Source organism: Stegodyphus dumicola, chromosome X1, assembly GCF_044657685.1.
Source record: "Stegodyphus dumicola isolate Sdum_Otavi_A_Nest chromosome X1, ASM4465768v1".
NCBI classification, from domain to species: Eukaryota; Metazoa; Arthropoda; class Arachnida; order Araneae; family Eresidae; genus Stegodyphus; species Stegodyphus dumicola.
Window position 1 is genome coordinate 250,282,013 of NC_140780.1, and position 26,606 is coordinate 250,308,618.

At 36.7% G+C, this 26,606-nt stretch overlaps 1 protein-coding gene across 2 annotated transcripts in view; it reads right to left on the reverse strand.

Moving 5' to 3' along the window:
• The window catches only part of ACC (acetyl-CoA carboxylase), a 231,818-nt gene that overhangs the window by 166,893 nt on the left and 38,319 nt on the right, over positions 1-26,606 (reverse strand). For both annotated transcript variants that reach the window (XM_085807436.1, XM_085807435.1), the window contains exon 3: positions 22,143-22,274. In XM_085807436.1, the coding sequence (XP_085663562.1) occupies positions 22,143-22,274 (132 nt within the window). The remainder of the gene's footprint in view (positions 1-22,142; positions 22,275-26,606) is intronic.

The following is a 26,606-nucleotide window of genomic DNA, read 5'->3' on the forward strand; positions in this document are numbered from 1 at the left end:
ATAAACTTTTTTAATGAAAAGTGCACTACTTAATAACTTTCATTAGCAAAAATTTTATTTTTTTATCTCCAAGCATAAATTAATTTTTTTAACAAACACCGATTTATTAATTGAACTGTATTTCACTGTAGATCAAATACAGATGTAATACAATTTCATCCATTCTCAACACATGACGCAAATTTCAAAACCACAGAGTACTTCACGTAAATAAACAAAATTTCACGAAGTGCACGGCAGCATATGCGCAAATTGAGATGCGCACAGGAGGATCAGATCACGATCCCAAAAGTTGCCTTCTCTCCGTAGACGCTAGTATAATAAAGGAGACAAAAGAAAGAGAGAGCAGTAGGGGTACATAGAAATTGCACATGGAGGAAGCAAGGCATTTGACAGGTGGCGCTAAAGACTGCTTTACTGAAGGAGGTTAGGTTAAAAAGGAAAATATTCGATTGGATTGGAATAATCGAGTGAAAGATTTCACATCATGCATATATATATATATATATATGCAGTATATATATATATGCAGTATATATATATATACTGCATATATATATATATATATATACTGCATATACTTACCAGTATATATATATATATATATATATACACTGGTAAGTTATATTTTGAAAGATGTTTTGAAGTAATTTGAAAGCAAAATGTTAATAATGTTTTAACGGGGACTGGAGTTAAATCATCACGAAGAATAATATTACAATTGTAAAAGTAAAAATTAAAACATGTAATTATTGTCATTGATCGGAAATTAGTTGACTTTTCAAGGGGAACAAACCAACTCCCGTTCAATGATCAATAATTGATAGAAATACGTAAATATGAAAGTGTTTCGTCTTTACTCGAGTTATAAATTAAAGCCAAACCGGCAATTCTAGTCAGGCCAAATATTTCCGCGAATAGTTGTTACTCAAAGAACTGATTCTCATGAAGCATTTTAGTCAATTCAATTTGGAGTAAAAATCAATTACTGTAGTGAAATCTTGTAAAACTCGAGTAATCGTCCCCGACACTATCATCTTTATGTATTTGAGTACTATATTATTTGTAGAAATTAAACATTGGAAATTGTCATTATGAAATCGAAATCAAAGTAAAGTTGAAATAAACATAGAAGATTATAAAAAAGATAAATAATGCAAACTTTGCAAAAACAAATCAAAGAGAACATAAAAATAATATAAAAATAATATAAAAATAAAATAGAAAATAATATAAATAAGATCAGTGAATGTACATGAAGATATAAAGGCCAGAAAGGTATTAAGTAACTTACATTCTTTCTAGTGGGGGAGTTGGCAGTGTGTTCTCTTCGTGTCTGACTCAGAAGTGTAGGGTGTCCGAAAATTCTTAGCGGCAGTAGGGGCTTTGAATTATATCAGTCGGCTATATATATACTTTTTTGCAAAAAAAAAAAAAAAAAACGAAGCACCAAGCAGAACTTTTGCGATCGTGACAAACATCTTGCTCGAGCATGCAACATCTTGCTGGAGTATGCAACATCTTGCTCGAACAGGCAAATGAACAGGAATTACGATCATAGCGCGCATTTCTTGGGCGCTATTCGCAAAGCATAAAACCAGTAACAGCAGAGACGGATTTTTTTTTTTTTTTTTTCCCCTGCTATTGTAATTCCGTAAAGAAGCAACTAAAGATGTCATTACGACGATGTCGAAGACCTTACAGACTACTAAACGACTTCGAACGTGGTCGCATTGTAGGGTTGCATGAAGCTGGGTGGTCATACCGAGCAATAGGCTGCCACCTGCAGCGTACAGACACTGCTGTGCAAAGAAGTTGGCAGCAATGGTTGTTACAAGGAAACTGCCGACGAAATGAAGGCTCAGGAAGGCCAAGGAGCACAAATCCGAGGCAAGATAGGATGATTGTTCACCAGGCCCGAACCGCCCCAACGGTATCATTCAACGCACTACAGCCATGTCTATACCTCCGGTGGAAGAGTTCCCCCTCTCACGGCGCTTGTCTGAGGCGGGGTTACACTCACAGACGCCTTTAAGACATTGCCTTTGACCCCATAACATCGGAATGGTGTCGCAGTCGATCATCGACTGCCTTCAGACTAGCGATGAATCCCGCTTCACTCTTGAAGCAGATTACCACCGTGTTCGTGTCTGGAGTGGACGGGGCCAGCGGTCCCAAACAGCCTTTGTTTTACAAAGCCATACAGCCAATAACTCCTGGTGTGATAGTGTCGGGCCCTATTTCCTATGACAGCAGGTCATCTTTAGTCATCCCCCGTACATCTTTAACAGCTCAACGATATGTTGATACCATTCTGCGGCCGGTTGCCTTACCCTTCATGGCACGTCATCCTGGAGCCATTTTCCAACAAGATAATGCCAGGCCACATACCGATCGCATATCTCTGGACTGTCTCCGTGCGGTTGATAATCCTCCATGGCCAGCAAGATCACCAGACCTTTCACCAATCGATCATGTCTGGGGCATGGTAGGCCGCCAGATTCGGGCACCACAAAATATCGCAGAGCTGGAGCGACAAATGATGAATGCCTGGCAGAGCGTGTCGCAGGATGACATTAAGAACCTCTACCACTCTTTGCCTCGACGAATTCAAGCATGCATTGCCGCCAGGGGCGGTTCGACCAACTACTAATCTGAACACTTAATGGGTGATTGTGAGTCGTGAACTGGTACTATCACCTTGATTTTTTAATCATTTTATTATCTGTGTATGAGCTATACACATATTCAATTTCATCAAAAACAACCACTTCCTTCATGGTGCTTCGATTTTTTTTGCAAAAGTGTATATATTATATATATGCAAGATAAAAAATATAAAAGCAAACTTCTAAATTTAATTGTCTACAATCTCCTTTAGTTTTATTTAATTTGTGGACCTCTTCTATCCGTCCTAAAAATAGCGCTGTAAGTCTAAACTGCGTCATTCAAATTAATCATGCGATCTTACGTAACCCTTAATGTAGATGCCTCTTGACCAATCACCAAATCGTAAACCAAAACTAAAAAACTGAAACTTTTGACTCCCTCCCTTCTTTCTATGAACTGATGAGTCACTTTTGCTTGTACTTTCCTCTTGGCCAGACGGACGCTTGTCTGCAATCATGTATGTGCTGCTATATTCGCTTCTATGACAATAATATCAAAAATTGTAAATGTTCTTTAATAGGAACGAGTAGAGTGCCAAGTGAATTGTGGCCACAAAATGGGAATTTAAATAAATAAAAAAGGAATTTAATCCGGTTCGACTGCTTATTCTTCAAAATGGATGGAGCCCCTAAGCATAAAGTATCTGCGCAATTAGTATTTCTACGCATCTGCGTCTCTGTGATCTTAAGCTGCGTTCAGACGTTGGCGTAAAGCGCGTAGAGGCATAGTCATAAGGGCATAAAATACGGGACATCCGTTCACACCTTCGAGACGGGGGTCTAAGCTGTGGCCATTGAGAGAAGCTAAATTTGCGCATGCGTGGATTTGTCTACACCTTTCGCGCGCTGTTTTCTAGCTCAATTGATTTCTCGCGCTCGCTCTGCTCGTTTTTGTTATTTTCTGTCTTGGCTTTTTCAGCTCAACACAAAGTTTTACTGGTTCAACAGAATTCTCTTTTATCTGCCCTTCTTATAAGCCAAGAGGCAACGGAAGAAGGTAAAAAAAAAAAAACTAACGAAATGGTCTAGATATTTTTTTGAAAGACCAATACTTGGTTGGCACATATCTTTCTGTGCAAAGCAGTATGGAATATTTCTGCATTGTACTGTAGTACTCTCTATACTATAAACATGCACATGCATATTTATATACTATATAAAACCTTCTTCAATTTTTATATATAATTTCTCTTAGGAGAAATACGATATTCTAAATATGCCTAAATAAAAAAAAATCTTGAGGATAACTAACAGATAGCCTGTATATAATATTTTTCCATTTTGCAGGTGTGAAAGCAGTTAAGCTAAAAACAGTACTTACCACACATTATTATTATTATTATTATTATTATTATTATTATTATTATTAAAATTTTCAATCAAAAGGAACATGTTTCTGCGACAGTGAAACGTGTGCTTAGCACTCCTTATTCACTGTCCCTATCAATCACTATACAAGTTTGCTGCACTACCAGTATCAATTATCACTAGTACTAGTATCCCACAACTAGTCACAATGACCAGCAAACACAACTAGTACAATACTAGGAAACGTTCCCGCAACAATGTATTTTATGCTCAATCATTAAATACATTTAGCTGTCTTGCCAGCTGTTTGTATACATCTATTTTTATTGCATGTATAAGCCGCACCCCTGAATTTAATTTCAGCATATTCTGTCATTTTTATTTACGACCAAATCTCAAAAGTAATTTCACATTGACAAATTTTAGGTACCCAAGTCTTCAAATACATCAAAATTATAAACATTCATACCTTATCCAGGAATTTCTACCAGAGAAATAGCATGAATTTAATGATCAAAATTCCATTCAAATGATAGTAATAAAGAATGGACAATAATAACAAATACTATTCATTAAATTATTGTCCATGTTATGAATTATGTGTGCTATTTAGTTTCATTAAAGTAAATTCCTTTCATGGAGAACGTAATTAAAAAACAGAACAGAACTTCAACAGGAGACAAAACTGTCTAGACTGTTGACTGTTGTTTTAAGGATATTTCACTACATTTTTTTCTTGGAATTCATAAGAGCATTTTCTCAAAAGATTAATCTTTTATTACTTATACAAAGCTTACACCACTGAATTGACTATTGTGACTATTCTTAAATAAGCGAAAATTTTTTTTTTTTTTAAGTAATATTTTTTACTGTTAAAAAAAACAGCAGATTCTTGATATTGATTTGATGTTTTAGTAAAATTAATTCATGAAATTTGTTTGGAAAGAAAATCAGCATTTGAAGCAAATAGCAATACAATATTTCCAGCCTTTTTTAATAAATTTATTCTTAAATACAAATATAATTAAACAGGAAAAAAAATATAGTAATAATTTTAAAAAAATTATAAACAGAAAGTGGTGGTGTGGTGTATTTAATTATGGCAAAGCACACTAGGGCTATCTGCCTAAGGGGAGGGATGCCTTTCTATAAACAGAAAGGAAGTAATAATAATAATTTACACAGAAAAAATAAAATTTTTGCAAGCATGCATTTTTTTTAAAGAATTTTCATAATAAAATGAAAAATATTGGATGGGATCAATCATCTACAGGATCATACACAGCGTGCATAATCCTGAGCTTAACTTTCTCTTTACGAGTTTCATCCATATTTTTCAATATAAATTGAAAACTCATTAAAAGATGCATTAAAAACTCATTCAAAAATGCGTGTCATCATCGTAGATTTCTTGCGAGATCAACTCTTTATTTCTTTCGGATACGATTACAACTTATTATTTTGTTCGGATACGATGTGTTCCATATTAAAAAAAAAAAAAAACGTCGCCTTCTATGTGACAGCGAAATCGTCTAAAGAAAGTCGCTTCGTTTTAGCTTCGCTCTGATTGGTCGACGCTTATCCCAAACTCGGCGTAAAGTTGAAAACTTGGAACACTATGCCACGAGCCCTAAACCAGATTCTGTGACGTAGCAGTGACTGGTTGCCTTGGCAACGGAGCTCGGCTCTAACCACTTATGCCCTTTATGCCCTCGTCTGAACGGGGCCTTATTTCAGCGCCTCCAAAAGTGTTCTGTCATTACATTCTTCGGCCAGTTCTAATTATGAAAAATTCTACACCAGTTTGTTAAGCTATGTTCACTGTGAATCATGGGAAAAGTCCTGTTCACCGAAAATTTTAATGTAAATTTGTGCCGCATCCATAATCAAATCATTCATGTGTGTCATTGAACCTCAGTTTCATTATATATATGAAGCGAAAGAAAGCACTTCTTTTTTTCATTAGTATTAGTTCTGTACTTACAGTCTGAAAACAAAGATAAAGTAAATAATTGATAGTTGAAATTCAGTACAGATAAATTCCCGTAAATTTGATAAAGCCTGCTATGGAACATAAAGATTAAATTTTAAACAAAATATGTTGTTGTGACTTATCTCACTTATCTGGCATCAGAAGAAGCCCACGAAATTCATCGAGCAAGGAATATAAGACTGTGCCCGTCGTTGGCAAAAGCCTTGAGCACCATGAGAGCACTTTCGGTTCACTGCATATCTAAAGTGCCCCCTATGCCGCACAGACACTGTACATTTACAAACACCCATGCCTTCTCTGGGATTCGAACCCGGGCCCTTTGTTACAGCAGTCAGCGTCACTAACCACTTATCTCGGTTGCGCAGCTAAGCAAAATATAAATATAAGTAAATGAATACAATATTCTTTCTTCTAAATTTATCGGCAATGAATGTAATCTTAAATCATATCGAATGAAATTAGACACATGAAATTTTACAATAGTAAATCATAAATATTAATTTTGAAAAGCAAATATACGGTTAGTTAAAAATGTTCATATTTAGTTATGATTTTGTTCTAAATATTGTATAATTGTGTTGCATGGTAAAATAAATTATATGAATTCAACGGATGACAACTCAAAGTGCAAAACGGAAAGCCATCTCAGAAGAAAAGTAAACAAGCAAAAGTACACTATCTCGATCTCGCTTAATGGCAACTAGATGGTGACACTTGTTCAAAATTTAAGTAAACGTGAACTCAATTAGATTCGAGTTTGGTACATCGGTTAGCTCTGTTCTGATCATTCGGCATCACGTGCGAATGGGCGTTTAGGGGCTTAACACAAAGTTCAAGAGTTTCGTCTCAGTATCTTTCAGCAGTCGCAATTCTACAGTTAAAACATATGCAAGTAACAACGGCTATTTAAAACGATGACCACCCAGATCATGATTCGACCACCTTTGTATCGAAGTTTTGCCTCCTTCCAGCCTACAATATGTCTAGAATCACCAAGGAAAACCTACACCTGATCAGTGAATGGTGCTCCAACAATAATGCTCTCTACTTTATTTTGACCAGATGCAGAAGACAAATAACTGATCTCCTTGTATAGAGATCTCTTTTATGAAACCTTTCAAACAGAGCGTAAAAGGTTTCACAAAAGGTGTCTCGGGATATCTAGCTGTAGAAAATTCCCTTACGATTTCTGAAACAGTCATCTATTACTTCTGGCGATTATAATAAACAGTCTTGAGAAGCAGTTGTAGCACGTTTTCAGTCTTAGCATCGAGATGCATCATGATCCTCTTTGGCTGTATTCAGATTCTGTAGAAGATATTTTTGGGGGTTTTTCTTTCCCCATATACCTGTGCCTGCTTCCCTCTCCAGTCTAGATCGCGCGTCGTTTTTCGGAGTAAGTCGAAAGAAAGCTTTCAGTCCAATATTTTCCCAGTAAGAATATTTTTTAAATCGATGCTCACATAAAATATTATTATTCAAATTATCTATTAAAAATTTATAAAATTTAAAATGACTGCATTTTTTAATTTTAAATATTAGACAAACTGAATCAAAGATTTGAGCATGTTTCCAGAAATATTATGCAGTTCGAGGGACACAGTAGCACAAAAGGATTCATCATTTATCAAACAAATGAAAGTGCAAAACTTCCTTCTCATTTCTTTCTGCGATTTTCGCACAATATTAGGTGAACTGAACAAATAAGGCATCGACAACACTCAGTGTTCAAAGTACCCGATTACCGTAACAAGATTAAATATTTTAAATACGCATATCAATATGTTTGTTTACATTCACAAGAAAGTTTCCGTATGATATTCTATACAAAATAAAGCAGTACTTAAGAAATACCTTTTCAATTGCGCAGAACGATTTAGGGCGTTATTCATGACATGCATGTAAATAACGATCCTTTCTTCGCGAGCGGCCCTAAATTTAATCATTCAAGTAACCACATAAAGAATTGATGGTTAAATTCCTACTCCTCTCCCATGTATACGAGCCAGTTTCCCTTAGAAAGTCCTCCAAGAAGGCATCCCTCCTTTAAGGTGTAAGGATCCTAAGTTTTACTAACGTTTATTTTGTTTTAAATCTTTACTATCACTTCTTATTTTCTACTTCCGGCCAGAATTAAAAGCTTTAACTTATTTATGCAAATTTGTCTTGCTAACGCCAAGTACTTAAGTTGTGGCTTTTTGCCAAGCAAGAGAGAGGAAGGAGTTATTAGAAGCAGGCCGCTTGCCATAGTAGTTTTACTCGGTTTCTGGTTGCCTTCAAGGCCAGAGGTTTAGTCCTCTTGATAATCTCAAACGTATCGTAGTTTCAGCAGCTCTCTGTACTACATATGGATTTTTGTTAAATAACAGCCAATCTTAAAGTTAGGCACTTGTATATTAATCCAAAGTTAGTTTTAGTTAAAGTTTAGTTAGTAGTTTTATGTTCTTACGTTCCGACCACAAGTGGTTGGTCTCTGTAAAGATAGAAAAATAAAGTATACCCTTCCTGTGTGTATTGTCTATTTCACAATTTATTGAACATAGCTTGAGTAAGCTCCCTGTTCCGAGTCAGGACAGTTCATGTTTCCAAAGCAAGTAAAGGGGAACACAAGTCCTGATAGTGGCGCCCGACGAAGAAGAATAACCATGGTCGAGTTTCCAGAAGAACCTGTGGTGCCTGCAGAAGGGGCTCAGAATCCAGAAATGCCAGCTGCCGCCCTGGAAGGATTTGGTTACATCGTCCAAACCATGCGCGCATCGATGAAACCAGAAGCAACATTCAATGGAAACTCACCGGTAACCAGTTTTTTGGAAAAATTGGATGACCATTTCATGCTGTATCCAGTCCATGAGTTCCAGAAAGTCACCTTAGCTACCAGCGCTTTGAGGGGTCAAGCGCTTAATTGGTTCAAATGTATAGGCAGAAACCTATTGGGTCAAGCGGGAAGTCCCACCATTTACTTACGAAAATTTTAAGACTGCCTTAGTAAAAGCTTTCCCTGTCGTAAGAAATCGTTCCAAATCAGAAGCCGAACTCTTCAGCATATACTAGAAACGAATTGAAAATCTCAAGCTTTATTTTAAGAAAAATTCACATCTTTAAACTCTTGTATGGAAGCCGTCCGGATCCTGAGATAATCCAAGTGATTTTGCCGAGGTTACTTCCCCAAGTACAAGACTTTATTGAATTAAGGAATCCGACTACACTGGAAAAGTTATTTGAGCTAGCAATCCAGTTTGAAAGTAGAAGAACGGCGGACATTGAAAGAAGACGCCAGTATGAGCAACGAAGCCAATTTGGTGCGCCGAGACCACAGCAAAGGCAAGAACACGGCTACGGAAGCAAATCGAATCAGTGGGCAAGGAAACCTGAGTATCCAAAAACAACCGGCGAACGTCGACAGTTCAATAGTAAGCCAGAAAAAAAGTCTGAAGACCAGCGGAAAAAGAAGGAAGGCATGGAAAGGAAGAAAGAAAATTTAAACTAAAACGGATTTCTGCTGACGGGAGGGTGCGGAAATCCGAAGGCCAAGAAAACCCCTCTTCCTTCAAGTTAAATACAGTTATTTTGAAAAATTTGACTCTTCCAAAGATTGAAGTTTCGGTGAACAACATCCCAGCCACCGCACTCCTGGATACAGGCGCGCAGTGTTCCTGTGTGGCAGAAGATTTTTTTAGGAAGTATTTCCGTAGACACAGAATATATAATTCGGATAATCGACAGTGTTAGCTGCGCAGGGAGAAAGATGCAAATGCATAGGTAAAATACCACTATATATTCGCATCAAGGACGAGCAAGTAAAGATCATGTTTTTTATCGTAAAAAATTTACAAGCACATGTCATTTTAGGGATAGATTTTCTTTCAGAGGCAGAAGCAACGCTGGATTTTAACGAAGCGTCTCTTAAGCTGACGATGAAACCAGTTCGAGAAGAAAAAAAAGAGAACCACCGACGTTAAATCTCGACCACCTGCCTACGGGAGAGCAACAAAAATTCGCCAAGTGGTAAGTGAATTTGCTTCGTTATTTAGTGATATTCCCGGATTTACTCAAGTTACTAACCATAGTATCGACACCGGAGATTCACTGCTAGTTCGCCACAAACCATATCGGTATGATAAGAATAAAGAAAAAATTATAGAGTGGCACATTCGAGATATGTTACGTAAAAAGATCATAACGCCCATCTCAAGTAGTTATGCTAGCCCGGTTGTGTTATGTAAGAAAAATAATGATTATCCGGTAACACATCCGAAAAGGTGGCGTTTTGCAATTGACTATCGTAAATTAAACTCCATGACTAAATATCCGGTATATCAGTTACATATTATTGAAGAAATTTTAGGAACATAACTTCTACGAAATATATGACTACGTTAGACTTAACAACTGGTTATTTTCAAATAGGTGTTAAACCAGAAGATGTGCCTAAGACTGCTTTTATAACCAAGTCTGGCACTTACGCATTCTTGCGTATGCCGTTTGGCCTTTCAGGGGCACCGGCAACATTTCAGCGATGTATGGACATTGTGCTAAGGCCTGTTCTAGGAAAGACCACATTTATCTATTTAGACGATATCATTATTACTAGTGATAATCTGGACCAACATGTACAGGATTTAAGATAGGTGTTTTCATTATTAAATGAGGCCGGTCTAAAAGTTAATGTCGAAAAGTGCAAATTTGCAGCCCCTGAATTAAAATACTTAGGTTACAAAATATCTCAGAAAGGAATCGAGACGGACGAATAAAAATAATCGCTGTGCAAAACTATCCGCCGCCAAATAGGGCGAAGAAGCTCTCTTCTTTTCTAGGACTTTGTTCATATTATAGGTCCTTTATAAAAGATTTTGCAGCTATTGCTGAACCATTGTTAAAATTAAAAAGGAAAAAGGCAAGATTCTCGTGGACGGCCGAAGCCAATAGTGCTTTCGAAAAATTAAAGCAAGCATTAACGCAAGCCCCTGTTTTGAAATTTCCTGAAAACGATGAGAATTTAGAAATTTCAGCGGATGCTTCGGTTTATGCGGTAGGAGCGGTACTTTCGCAAAATCAGCAGCCCGTGGCATTTTTTAGTGAAACTTTAAATCAAACACAAAGAAATTATTCCGCGACTGAGAGACAGGCACTTGCAGTTCTGTTAGCAGTGCAAAAGTTCCGAGTCTATTTTGGAAGGGCGCCAATAACAGTGTATTCTGATCATGCGGCGGTAATTAGATTGTACTCAGGGAAAAACTTATATCCAAGGTTAATAAGATGGGCACTCAAGTTACAAGAGTATAATCTGGTAATTAAGCACACCCCCGGAAAGGAAAATACCGTAGCAGATGCCCTATCCAGAATAAAAATAGATGAAGAAGGTAATACTGTAAAGGTGGCAATGCTCACAGCATGTACGATACATTCCCGAGAAACTGTAATAACCGAACTGGGTAAGGATCCTGAATTTAAAAATATTTATGATTATTTAAAGGATCCTGAAAATTTTAGCCACCAAGATATTGTGGCGATAAGAAATAGGGCGCCCCATTACGAACTAATAGATGGTCTATTATTTTATACAAAAACTACGAATTCCAACAACGAATTTCGACCTGTTATCCCAGCTAGTCTTAGATTAAATATACTGCAGGAGTTGCATGACAGCCCTTTAGCTTCTCATGCTGGTATTCGAAAAACTATACAACGCGTACGCGAGGCAGTCTATTTTCCTGAGCTGCAAAAGTTAACAAGGGCGTATGTCCAGTCCTGCCCAACATGTCAAGCAGTTAATTATATTAATTTCCGCCCGGCCGGGTTTCTAAATAGCATTAAATCGGAATTTTCAAATGAAATAATTGGTATCGATTTATTGGGTCCTTTCCCAAAAAGTCAGTTAAATAAAAGTCGGTATCTCCTTGTTATTTTTGATCATTTTAGTAAGTGGACCGAAATTGTTCCCTTAAAACGAGCCTCCGCGAAATTAGTTACTGATTCTATTTTAAATAAATATATTTTAAAATACGGGGCGCCCCTAAAAGTTATATCGGATAATGGTCCTCAATTTGTAAGTAATATATTTGAAGATATGTGCCAAAAACTGGGCATACGTCATTTAAAAATGGTCCCGTATCGGCCGCAATCAAATATAGCGGAACGGGTCAATAGAAATATAGTGAAAATTATCCGTAGTTATGTTAAAAATTTTCATAAAAGCTGGGACAACTATGTCAATGAATTAGCTTTCGCCCTTAGGACCGCAAAACATGATACGACGGGCAAAACTCCTGCTGAGTTATTTTTAGGCAGAAAGATTATAACGCAGTTAGATAAATTATTTTATGTTCAACAAAGAGCCCCAGAATTTAAAATGGGCGATATAGAAAAATTAATTAAAGAAGCAAAAAAGAACACTGAAGCAGCACAAAGAAAACAGAAGCTCTATTACGATATGAAACGACGGGGAGTAACTTATAAAGTAGGAGATGAAGTGTTAAAAATTAAGCATTCACTTTCTTCATTTGAAGGACCATATGTCATAGAAAAAGTAACTCAGGCTGTAGTAGTGTTAAAAGCCAGGAATGGTGAAACCTGCACCGCAAACGTTGACCAGATAAAACCATTTTATAATCGTAAAACAATGCCAATATTTCAAGATCTTTTGCAGGATCCGGCATGGCAGGCACAAGCTCCAGAGGTGGAACAACGACAATCACAAGGGCAAGCCATTAGTAGACAGGAGCAATTGAAAAGAAAGTTCCCCCGTTGGAAAACTGAAGGTAACAAGAAAAAGAAGCCGTTCCACCGACTAGAAAAGAGAGGGCACGACCACCCCCAGAATGAAGAAGGGAGAAGTACGACTAATGCAAAGAGAGCCCGGAGAAATGACAGCAACTATAACACGTCTCCAAAACGGAAGATCTACCCATCGGATAGGAGTCTACGCAGCAAATGTCGACGAATTGATGAAGGAAGACCAGCTGCAGATGCAAAGAAGCAAGAAAAATTTGAACAGCCAGCAACGAGATCCAGGCAAGAACGAGAGAGAGTTGTCCCGGTTCCGCCAAGACCAGCTGCCATCAAATGGCCGAGACCACAGGCAGATGCTAAAAAGAAGGTCTTCAAGGGTGACCGAACTGGAAGAAAAAGAAAGCTCGTGGAGGAAGGAACCGAAGGGCGAACCCGCACAAGACGGAAGATCAACCAGACTGTAGGGCCCACCAGCGGCCGAGCGGTAAAGACGCTGAACACTGGTAGTTCGGTCTGAGGTTCGAATCCCGCGAACGGGCTGGCTGCATGGGCGTTTTCGTGGTTTTCCCCATGTGTAACGTGTATACGAGCCAGTTTCCCTTAGAAAGTCCTCCACGAAGGCATCCATCCCTTTAGGCAGATAGCCCTCGTGTGCTTTGCCATAACTGAATAATCCACTAATCCAACCAGACTGTAGTCTTCGCTACTTTCCAGGACTGGGCAGAAAAAAGGATGTCTGAATATCACAAAGATAAGTAAAACTTTGTTAATTTGAAACCTTAAGTTAATTTTTCATTCTTACTGCAAGTGGCAGAATTCAAGAAGTTTTACCTCATGTGAGGCCTACCTTTATCGCCAAAAAGGCGAGAAATGAGTTGTTACCTATTTTGGTATTGTTTTTCAATTACTCGCGAGTAAAACTAAAATTAATGTATAATAGGAATGTGTAACTACTTGAATATTGTAAAAGCATTGATAATCTTTGAGAAAGGTACCTTAAGAAAATTGTAAAAATTATTGTATAAAATTTTATTTAAAAGATTCTGGCAAGAAAGAAGTTTTAGTCTGAAAGACTTTTGAAATGTAGTACTTCAATGTAGAAGAATTGGCACTTGCTTGGAAAAGAATAGAAGTTAACAATGTACTACTAATGTATGTTTTAAAATGCGTAAAATTAACGGCATGTTAATATGTCCTTATATACAATGTGAACTGTTATCTTAAAAGTTAAGAAATACTGTGATATGTTAAAAGTGAAAATATTAGAGTAATGCAAAAAAATTTTAACTTATTGGTGTGACTGTAAAATGAGCAAATTATTGTGAATATGTGTTAAAAATTGAATGAATGTAGTTAGGCTCATTGACGCTACACTTCAGAGTTAGCCACTTTTCAGAATAGTACCTCAGGGTTTAGAGATGAATATAAGGTGTGTTCTGAGGTCTTGTTATGTTGAATTTTAACACGTTAGTGTTTTGATTGCAGGCGGTAGTGTTGAACACTTGTATATAGACACGCTCGTGTTTGGTGTTTTTCTTTACAACACATGTCAGAGAGCACGGGGAGATAATTAAATAACGTCATGAATGAAATAAGAATTTTAAAGGACAAATATAAATATTCATGTTACTTGCCATTTGATTGTGTAACATTTCATTAAACTAGTTTTCCTTCCAGATCTCTGGAAAGAACCAGATTTCAACTAAGAAACTCCTGTTTATAGATGCAGTACAGATGAAAACTACTTGTCCATGGAGTTGATAATGTAAAAACGACTTTTTAATTTCTAGTTTCTAGAGAGAAATGTTTGTAAAAGATTGGCCTCGCGTTAGATTCTAGAGCTAAAAGTTTTCAACAAGGTCGTTTTAGACCTCAGTTTCAAACTAATTAACTCTGGCGGGAAGTATGTAAGGATCCTAAGTTTTACTAACGTTTATTTTGTTTTAAATCTTTACTATCACTTCTTATTTTCTACTTCCGGCCAGAATTAAAAGCTTTAACTTATTTATGCAAATTTGTCTTGCTAACGCCAAGTACTTAAGTTGTGGCTTTTTGCCAAGCAAGAGAGAGGAAGGAGTTATTAGAAGCAGGCCGCTTGCCATAGTAGTTTTACTCGGTTTCTGGTTGCCTTCAAGGCCAGAGGTTTAGTCCTCTTGATAATCTCAAACGTATCGTAGTTTCAGCAGCTCTCTGTACTACATATGGATTTTTGTTAAATAACAGCCAATCTTAAAGTTAGGCACTTGTATATTAATCCAAAGTTAGTTTTAGTTAAAGTTTAGTTAGTAGTTTTATGTTCTTACGTTCCGACCACAAGTGGTTGGTCTCTGTAAAGATAGAAAAATAAAGTATACCCTTCCTGTGTGTATTGTCTATTTCACAATTTATTGAACATAGCTTGAGTAAGCTCCCTGTTCCGAGTCAGGACAGTTCATGTTTCCAAAGCAAGTAAAGAGGAACACAAGTCCTGATAAAGGCAGATAGCCCTCGAGTGCTTTGCCGTAATCTAATGAATCCAAACCTATTCCTCTCCCTGACCGCCGAAGCGATTTTTACATTATGCACCTTTCATTCGAAAGCACAGCTTTTTTTCCTTAACTGAAGATCGGAAAAAAAAATCATCTTCGATATCTTAAAAGGTAGAATATTATGCCAAGAACGGTGCAGCCGCACTGGTCGGCAGAACTTAAAGGGGGCAAAATGTTTAGAATTTAGGAAGACGCAAGACGGCAAAATTTAAGAAAGGCAGAGCCTGCATCATATTGCAAAATGCCAAGCGCAGAGTCCGGTTGTGCCAAGAAGGGAAAAATAGCATCTAGTCTTATGGGAAATACCCCTAGAGTTCAGAATTTTAAAATTTTAGTGAAAAAACATGAAAGTAGATGCAGAAAAACATGAAAAAGTAGCTGCAAAAAAACACTAACGATGAAGGCTTGCTGTTTCATTAGATAAAGACTTTCTGGATGAAGTACCTCAAGAACAGTTCTAAGATGAGATATATGAACATAATCAGGATAAAAAGGCAAGGACGAGCCACAGGAACGTGAAAAGATGCTTATTAGACTACAAAATTGGTCAGTGAGTAAGTTCAAATCTTCATACTACTCTAAAGGCTTCCAAAATGAGAAGGGGGTACACATAGCAGAATTTTCTAGAAGAAAAGCTATACAAGTTTATTACTATTTTAAATAGCATTCTGAATGCCATTTCTTTACAAGCTTTGTAAATTTAAGTTTTTTAACAATATGGGCCTTTATTGTTACAATTAATCGCGTTTTCCAGATATCTGTACGTTTATGAGAAAAATGTCGTTTCCTGAAGTGCATAGTTTTGTCGTTTTTGAAGCTAAATGCTTCAGCTTATTTACCTTTGTTTTTCTTTGTCTTCTTTTGACAGATTTTTTTAGATTTATTTTAAATAATACGAGAACGGAAATATAACAAAGCCTTGAAGAAAAGGTTGACATTGTGAAGAAAATATGAATAGTCACTGATAGCTACAATCAAGTACTGAGAGAAAATTTTGTGTATTTCAAAATCTTCGAAAACCTTCTCTTATATTGTGCTTGGATATATTTGAGAAAGCGAATGGTAAATGTCTCCTATCATCGTTGACCAATAACAGAATACGTAAAACCCTCTAAGCCCTGTTAGTTCATCCTGGGTTCTATTCTCAGCAGTTACAAGAGTTGGTTATATAGCATTCCTCCACTACACGTATTCTAAATGCGAACTTATACGAAAAATAATCGAATCGACATGTCTTCATCATGTGCATCGGCAAATAGTTCTATTCCGGTATTTTTCCGTCCCAAGCAGTGTCCGAGCGTTAAAAGAATGCTGAAAAAGGGTTCGAACCCAGGCAAACGAGCAAACTTTTGGTTTTCGTGGTTTTCCAAGGCGTAGCGTCAATACGAGTCAGTTTCCCTTAGAAAGTCCTCCACGAAGGCATCTCTTTTCTCAGGCAGATAGCTCTCATAAGTTTCGCCATATTCAAATAACCTAAGCATTCAAAACTTTTCTTTAAAAAAAAAAAAAAAAAATACTGAAATAGGTATGGACACTCATTTAGCATAGCAAAAGAGGGCTCAGCTCGAGCCCATTGTTGATCGACAACATCCTGAGGATGGAACATGAGGGTCTTGTACTCGTGCTTCTGTGTCATTAATACCTGAATAGGACTTTATCTCGGATTGATTTTAAATGCACCAACATTGTACAAGAATACTACTGTTACAAATGCCCATGCTTTCCCCAGGATTTTGAAGATGAGCCTGACAAGAACACGGCAAGCTTCAGCTAACCATCACATCGATTGCGATGGTAGTTAAGTCGAGATGCAATATTTATGACCGAATATGAATAATGAAATTTATACTGCGATTCTCACATGTACAACGATGTCTTGAAAACGACAAAAATAATGCGATCTAACCTGCTGAATTAACAGGTCGTGCATGTGTTAATATAGCCATAGGCAAATTGGCCCTTTTGGGCAAAACGTCCCATTACTGTATTTATGCTATTATTTCTATTCATAATTACAATAATTGGTCCAAAGTTGAAATTGTATTCAATATTACAACACAAATTACATGAAAATTTCTGAAAAACCTTCAACAGAATGAAATTTAAATGAATTTTTCATAGATAACGTCCAACAATTTATATCTGAGTAATTTGAGAACTATGTAAAAGAAATGTTAAACATTTTCATTTATCTTTATAATATTCAGTACAGAAGTACAGCAGTTTTATCAAGTTTCATAAGAAATTACTAAAACAGATCTGATTCATGGAAACTATGTGAAAAGGTTTTAACGGATTTCAGTTTCGCCACACGCAGCAACCACAGAAATATCTCCGTCAAAATAATTGTGTAAATTTTAAAATAAGAACGAGCTTGAAGTGGAGAAAGAACAGGTTGCAGCTCTTTGATCCAGCATTCTGTGGCCCGGCAATTCGCATAATCAAATAGGTCTTTGGAGTTCCTGTCCGTAGTTTGTGCATCTGCCGCGATGGTAGCCTTGTTTACAGCATTCGAGTTAGAAAATCAATTTACAATACATGACGCATATTTAGATTTTACATTCCTTTTAATTCTTTACATTTAGCTGTACTATTGTGTTTCAAAATGCATATTAAGAGACCAAGAGGTGTAAAAAGACGGTGCTAATAATAATAATAAAAGCAGATAGCATAAATTATCTATGCTTGTAAATACAATGTTAATGCCAAAAATATACTAGAAGAAAGTTTATAAATCTGTTGTTGCCGCTTGTCTGACAATAATATCAGATCAAGTCCACAAATTTTATCGTGGTTAAGAGGCTGTGGTGCAGTGGTCGAAACCGGTACGCAAACCCTGGGTATGACACAGGGTTGAAATGAACTTCAAACTCAAGTTTTAACAATAGCATGAATTTTAATAAGATGAAAACCTTGACAGTTGCATATTTTGACAGTATAGGACTTGGATATATTTAGTCCCGTAATTTCAGAATTTTTGTTACAGGAAAAATGCTCTATCGCAGTATACAGGAGGAATGATCGTTCTACCAGGCCAACAGGTCCATAGCTCCAAACAGGAAAGTCGTCCCCTCTTCTCAGGAAACCACCTTTTATATCTCCCTGTGTTTACTTGCGCTGAACTCCCGGGGGGGGAGTGATTCTTTCACTCATACATAACAAAGTGTCCATCTCCTGACCCTGATGAAAAGACTTCTTTTACCTCTTTGTCCACCGGAGTGACTTCGAGGCTGCAACCGGAATCATTAACAAAGGCACAGGATTTCACTACTGATATGAAAACTATTACACTCTGAAATCATTCATCCTAGACAAAGAACCTTTATGCCACCTTATCACAAGGCAAAGGGCGAGTCTATTGTTCGCTTCGGCCTTGGGCACGTTATAGTTGACATTACACATTCGCCCAGCTCTTTACCAATTTTTAAGATTTCCCCTTTCCTTCCATAACCTCTTGAAAGGACTTTCGGGTTCGACAATATTTTAGGTGTTCCCGCGCCGCAAAGACACTGCGCACTTGCAAACAACAGTTCTTTCTCCGGGATCCGAAGCTGGGCTCAAGGCTGTAGCAGCCAGCTGCCCTATCACCATGACAACTGGATGGCAGTTTATAAAGGCAGTGAGTCAGTAAATGACATCAGATCGTGAACTTTCTATTACTTAAAACGGGCGAAGACTAAGCTTTTTCTCTGAAGGACAGTTTAAATTTGCAGAATCTTGTTCCCCCCCCCTCCTGTCTATTTTACAGCTTTGTACGAGCTTCGTATGTATGTGCAAAGTGCTACGCAAGCTTAGGAGTTTACCGATACACAGAGAGTTCCTTTAGACAGCGGTTTGAAAGGGGAGCGGAGCCCATCCCAGTTAGCTGACAAAGCCAGCGCTACGGATCAAAAAAATAACGTCATATGAGGGCAGCCAAAGACCCGGCAATGTCCCAATAAAAAAAAAAAAAAGGCCTGGCGAAACAGAAACACCTGTATCAACATAAAACAATAAAGTTAATAAATTTCCAACTAACCTGTAGGAAAAACCTAAAAGAAAGTTTAAATCGCAGGGAAACCAAATTAATGAGTGTTGAGTAACTAAAATTCTATATACTTGGCACTCATAATCTTTAGACAGCGGCATTAGTGTTCACTATTTTTGCTGGTTCGGCAGTAATTAGGTCCCAATGTTGACAGATTTGACGTGTATAACCTGCAACTCATGTGGAGGATTCTTGTTTAAGAGAAAGAGTAAAACACAGACAACTTAAATCTGTGTCCTTAAAAAAATTCCATCTTACAGAGATTCAGATGTAGATATCAAAAGGGCAGGAGATCTCGAACCGTCCGTATACCTGTACGTGCTGTCCCGCCCACAGCTACCTGTACACCAAGAATCCTGTACATATCAATATCGGCGACGACTCATCGCGTCATATCTCTGCGATCACTTTTATAAGCTTCCAGAAAGCTTGCTGTCTTTTCAGCTTTAGAAAGCAAAACTATTTCCTAGAAGTATTATGTGCATGGTCTATATGTTTTGCATAGCTTTATGTCTTTTACTGTTACTTCATGCTTCAATAGACGCCCTCAACGTTTTAAAGCCATTTTCTATGTATAGTAATAGGTAACTGCTTCTTCGCGTTATAGCCTTTCTTAGAAAAGATTTTACTGGAAAATTCTAATTTCATAAAGCAAAGGAAGCCTACATTTAAAAATGAGTAGTAAATTTTTTAAATGTTCATTTCTCAGTGAAATTTTAAATAAAACAAGTGGTATTGAGTAGTATACGATCTATCGCTTCTGCGATTGTACCCTACAATCATCAAACTGTAAACCACCAGAAGAAATTTGTCTACAGGACTGATATTCAAACAATTGAATCTTGCTGGGGGATTTTGAAGCTGACAATTCTACACAGCATGCGGAGTATCACACAGCTTATCCTTCCACGTTATTTCGCTAAAGCATGGTAGGGATTCATGCATAAAAGTGACGACTCTTATAGTGTGCAAATTGAGACAAAACAATTTTTTTCAGAGAATTTTAAGTTGGTGGCCACCTGGAACCACTAAGTCTCTCAAAGCAGTTTTATCTGCCTTAATGTCATCTGGATGTCTGCTTTCGACTCGGACAATAAATTAGGATTATTGCACCGTTTTTAAGCTTGTTTCTGTAAGAAGAGGAAGTTACTTTTTGCAAACGTTTTAAATGTTTTGCATTCATTCATTCATTTTAGTGCACTAAAAATTCATGCATTTTAGTGCACATAACGCTTATAAAGGAAGCAAAAATTATTGCACTCAACGGTCACACATTCATGGCAGTAAAATATTGCTTCCGCAGTTGGTATTGAAAAATCTAGCTTTTCTCGAATTCTGAACTGACAAAACGAAACTATCTTTTTCTCCAGAAAAGGAGGACAAATGTGGAAGACAAGTTAAACAACTCCGAAATATGATGGATTCCTACTCCAAAATAGCATTATTAATGTAACAAAAACTAGCAATGACCTTTAAAGACATCTATTATATATTGTTAATGATATTCATTTTTCAAATGTGCGGTGTAGACGTCTCATATCTGGTCGGAAGGCGGGAAAGCCAATTGAAAAACAACTTTTGACACGTCAAGTAAAGCAAACAAGGTTATTGTGGGCCCCCCAAAAAATTAAATAAAATAAAAAATACAAATCTTGGACTAAATGACCGTAAAAAGATCCTTTTTAGCGATGAGACTCATTTATTTGTTCATGGTTATGGTTAAATCAATACGACCAATACATATCCAACAAATCGTAAAGTATCCTTAAAACAAATGTTTGGTTCCCCCCCACACACACACACACTGCAGATGGCACTGGAAGTCTAATTTTTATAAATGAAATGACGAATTCATAGAAGAATGCGGAAATTTTAAAACGTAGCATTGTGCCATTCTCGAAAACTTTTCCAAGAACATTTCACGATGACTTGGCTCCATGGCACAACCGGAAATCTGTCAGAAGGTTCACGTTGATAAATAAATTTATTGTGCTAGCTTGAAGCACATTCTCAAGGAACATCTTAGCAAAACGGATTGTATGAAAAAAGAGTACATGAATGAGAACGTTATAAAAGTGTGGTTCCATGATTAAGGAAATATATATATATATATATATATATCCGCCAACTTTCGTGCTACGATGGTCAACTTTCACGTCGACGGGGTAATAGATAAATACCAAAAATTTCGCATATATATACATATATATATATTCCTTTCCGTCTACTTTCATTAGCTTTTTTATTTGACATTTTTTTAATAATGACATAGTTCTTGATCAACTACTACTTGATCCACAGAACTAAAAAATCAGCACCTTTCCTGAAGTTTACTGATCACATTTAATCCATGAATAATGCAGTATAAATAATAGCAACACTAATATCAAAATATATTTAACGCTAAACGTTTTCTGGCGTATACTAATTTTAACAGATCCAGCAGTGCAATTTTTTTCTTTATATTCTTTCCAATAGGCTACGCTTATTCCTTCCCAATTATTAATTTCCTACCCAAGGGGAAAAAATAACACAAAAACATTTCAATAGCATTAGTTACAATTTATTTGAATTATACAATGATATTTAAATTTTACAAATTTATAATTTTCATACCTAGCCATATGCAATCTAAAATCTCACTCACCTATTTATTTAATGCAGTACAACTGCTTAAAGATAACAAATGGCTTCTTTTGACAACAGTAAAGTAACTCCTTTAATTTACAAAATTCAGTTGGGGAATATAAAAAATGCTTCTCTTAAGCATATTTCAAATAAAAATTTTAAGATTAGACAAATCAAATTGTTTCACTCATTACTAATGATAGTTTCTTAACGTTTAAAAACCATTAGGCTTGCTTATCGTTGTAGTTTATTAAAATTACCTTATGTGGGTACTTTGCTGATTAGACTTGTTGATGTTCAAGGCATCTTTAATTTGGAATCCAGAAACTGATTCTTCAACTACATCCGCAAATTCATCATCTTCTTCCGACACAATAAATTTAATTTTTTCACTGCAAAAGAGAAGAAAGTCTTTAATCATCTGAAAATTTATGTAAAAGAATAAAACGGATTTTCAAAATAAATTTTGTAGACTTTATATTAAATTAGGTATATTACATAAAACTGTTACTAAAATCCATCGGAAATACAATATAAGGAAAAGATGTTAATGCAAAGAAATCATCTAAACGAAGCATAAATGTTAAGAGCACCATAAAAATTTCTGCAGCACCGAAAAATTATACACAACAGAATGCATGAAGATGTTAAATTCTCTCTAGTTAGTTATAAAATTAATGCACAACTTTTATAATGCAAATAATTGGAAGCTAAGAAAAAGAAAATATACAGACACATTGTTATTTTATTGTCTGTTGAGCCAACTAGATTTAAAATGAACCATGGCCCAGCAATACTTACTCTACTAACATATTCGATAAAAGTCTCTGTAGTAATTCTAGTCAATTGTATTCTAATAACATCTAGGTGAACAAAATCTATCCATCCCTGTGTATTCATTTTAAGACATAATTACACTAAGATTAGGGTGAAGAATACCGTATTCACATTACGTATGTCACGTTACGAAAATCATGAAAATTCTAAGCACAACCAGCCTGCTCACTGAAAGCAGGATTTTGAGTTAAATATCAAGTAAGAATAAGATTTTGTAATATAATAACTCTATAGCACAACAAACAAATTTGGCATGAATAGCAGTTCTTTTGACATGAATCAAATGGTTAGATGATTGATTGGTTAAGACAAAACATATAAAGGGTACGTGCCTAAGGGATGCCTTCATAGAGGGCTTCCTAAAGGAAACTGATTCGCATTTATGTTACTGATGGAGAAACGCCAAGTAAACAGCCCATCGAACTTTCAATGACCCACGGCCTTATGCCATTCGCCACAGGTGTGCCCATTTTTATGTGATTCATGAGCAAAAAAATGCAACTAAATATCTGCTTGTATATTGGTTTGGTTTGCTTGATTACGGCAAAGCACTCAAGGCCCTAACAGGAGGGATCCTTCGTGGAGGACTCTCTAATGGAAACTGGCTCGTATCCACGTTACACCTGGGGGAAACCACGAAAATGCAGGCCATCCTGCCAGCCCATTGAAGGGATTCGAAATTCGGACTGAAACACCAGTGCTTAACGACTTTACCGCTAGGCTGCTGGTAGGCGCCAACAGTAAAAGAAAACTGTGTTAAGATGCAGTTGTTGCTCTTTGCCGCCTTTGACCAAGCTGTCTATTAACTGATTCAATACTTGAAAATTGTTTTCAGATGCTTTATATGACACTTTGTAAGATATTCAAATCTTGGGAGACCTCCATTATTCTGAATTCCATACGTCTACTGCGCGACACGTTGTCAGTCGCCTAATCTGCAAATTGCATACGCTAACCTATGCGCAGAAGTCAAATTCTGTGGTCAGTTACAGATAATTAGATAATTACACCGTTGGACACTAGTTAAAAAATTAAGTCAGTGATCATATGTTTTTTACATAATCCTTTAGTTTTTACGACCAGCGTAAATAATACATGCAGTAAAGCCTTGCTTTACTGCATATTATTTAGCTGAAATTCCCCCAATCGGAACCTAAACGGAAGGTAAAAAATGCTTCCATTATAATTTTATGAGAACACTATTAGATTTAAACACGAAATATTTTATTACACTTCTATAAATGTGAAAAAATAAGACATTATTTCGTTGTTAGTACATTTGGTTGAATACAGACATGAATCTAAATCTGTTGTAAAATCATGCATAATATTTTCTTTCAATGGGACAAAACTCTGAAGTGGTTGCAGATGATGACATGTAGCTCAGTAAAATTTATTTAAATATATATTTAATATATACTTGTGTAACATACAAAAATATAATACTCTTAGTGTGTCAATTTCCATAAGCACTCTGTGTTGTTAACATTTTTAAAAGATAAAAAAAAGAATTAAAGATTGAATTACATAAAATCAAGGCAGCCTTGATCTAAAAAATGTTGAAAACCTCTGCTTTAAGATTGCGTACACCACTTGTTCATTGCATCCCAGCTAATTATATACCTAATTTCTGATTTATTTAAGTGATTTTTTCTTGCTGCAAAACCAAATCAAGGTTCCTTGGTATGCTAGCAAACGAAAGAGCTGACTCCATCTGACATGAAACTAGACAGTTGACTCCATTTGTCAAAAGTTATTCTGAGTTTTAAACGAATGGGTAGACTATTGTTGTAATTACCTCAAGCAAGTTTCTCGTTAATGATTGAATGCTCTTGGTTGTAGAGAAACATATCCTTTACGTAGACATGACATTAACTTTATACAAACACATCACATATCACACATTTAATTGAGCTCATAACACGGGTTAAAGTCATAATTTTATATCCATACCTCTTCTTGTCCAATTCCGTTTGATCCCAGCTTTGCTAAAATATATCCAGCTAGTCACCGCACATGCGAACTATTACACCGGAAATGTGGCGCATTTCTGTCGGTCCATAACATCACGGCTGAAATATCATTCTTGATACATAATTCTGAAATAACGCATTGCAGTAACATAACTTTTTCTTTACCAAAGTGGAAAAGATTCTTAATTTTATGCATTTATTCTTAATTTCCAGAGGTTGAATAAGGATAAAGATGATTGTCTGTTGCAGTGTCTTGTTTGCATGTTTGGAACTGAAAGACTTACATAACAGCGCCATATCATCCGCATAGCTTGCGAGAATTGCATTTACATTTTTCGGCATGTCATAAAGATAAATATTGAATATTTAGGTGCAAGGATTCTGCCCTATGGGACACCAGAATTGATTTTTCTAATACTAGAAATTTCATAGTGAATACGGACTTGAAAACCTCTTTCGTGAAAATAATTTGCGATGAAAATGATGATTTCGAGTGGGAAATTTAAAGTAATCCTTTTGATAAGGATAAATAATGACAGCCTAGGACCTAGGCAGTCTCGGCCACGGGGAGTATAAAATTATTAAGCTTGGTGGTTCCCCGTGCTCTGTGGGCGTTCGCAGTGAAACCTGTACTCATTCATTCGAGTAGCCCATAGGGTGAGATGAAATAAGGCTCATGTTAGAGCCAGTGCGGGCTTCGGGCATCCCGCGTAGTACTGGCAAGAGCATTTAGATGACCAGTCAGATTTCCAGGTTCACTGTGGCTCCGTAGACTGCCTTCCCCTGGGGTGGTCTCTGGGACACGTGGTGTGAAAGCTCCCGCTGCCCAGTTCAGCCCTGGGGGGGGCATAAAAGAGAGAGTTCATTTAAAATGTCTGCGCCATGGGTGTGGGGCCTCTGTGGTGTGGCAGGCTGAGTTTGTTTTATCTCTTCTTCTTAGAGGTTCTGTGGACATGACTGCCTCTTCCACCCAATAAGGAGATAGATCACGGATATCGCCTTAGTTGCATAGTTATTGCAGAAAAGGTTAACAAAACATTGATTGATTGATTATTTACCTTACTAATAAATAAGTAAGGTAGGTATTTATTGCTGGGGCATTGCCGCACTACATACCCAGGTAGCCAGACCCCTCTTCCTTCAGATCAACAGCAGTAAGTCCTTGTGGGAAAAACAAGTTACTGACTTTGAAAAACTCTACGGTAAATTTCATGTGGAATACTGATGCTCACGGAAAATATTGATTGCAGATATATGTAATTATAGAAATGCATGGTAGGGTTATCTGCTTAAGAACGACTTCAGAAGCCTCCATGGCATGCTTATGATAATGGACGAAAAAATGCAAATCTCGAGGCTACTCAATGTCACTGAAATCAAGACAGCAATGAATGACTAACAGCCATTTCTCGATAGAAAAAGGTGATCATAAAAGAGAAATAGCTCTGTGTACTCAAGGTAGTTGTCCCAGAGGAAGCTTAACTGTCCAAGACAATTCGTATATTTCACTTCTAAGGAAACAAAGCAGAATAGTCCCATTCGCATAGTTAGCTGCAGACATTGTAAGCACTATAGGCAGCCATATATCAGCCTGAATCATCTCCACTAGACTAAATATGAGCTGTATGAACGGAAGCCAGTCAAACACCAGATGCGTTTCCACTCTAGCATAGCCAAGCCAGATTGCAATGATTTCGCAAGCATAGTCACTGGTGATCGAGAATTTCACTCAATTGCCCGAGGCCTCTGCTCTATCCCTTAGAATGTACCTGAGATGCTCTCTCAGAACATGTCTGGCAGACAAAAAAACTACCATAATAAACTATTAGCTTTTAACTTTCCTCTCTCTCTTTTAATTCTTATCTTACTGTAATTTAAGCCTTTGTTTCTTTCAATGATTCTGCAAACAACTAT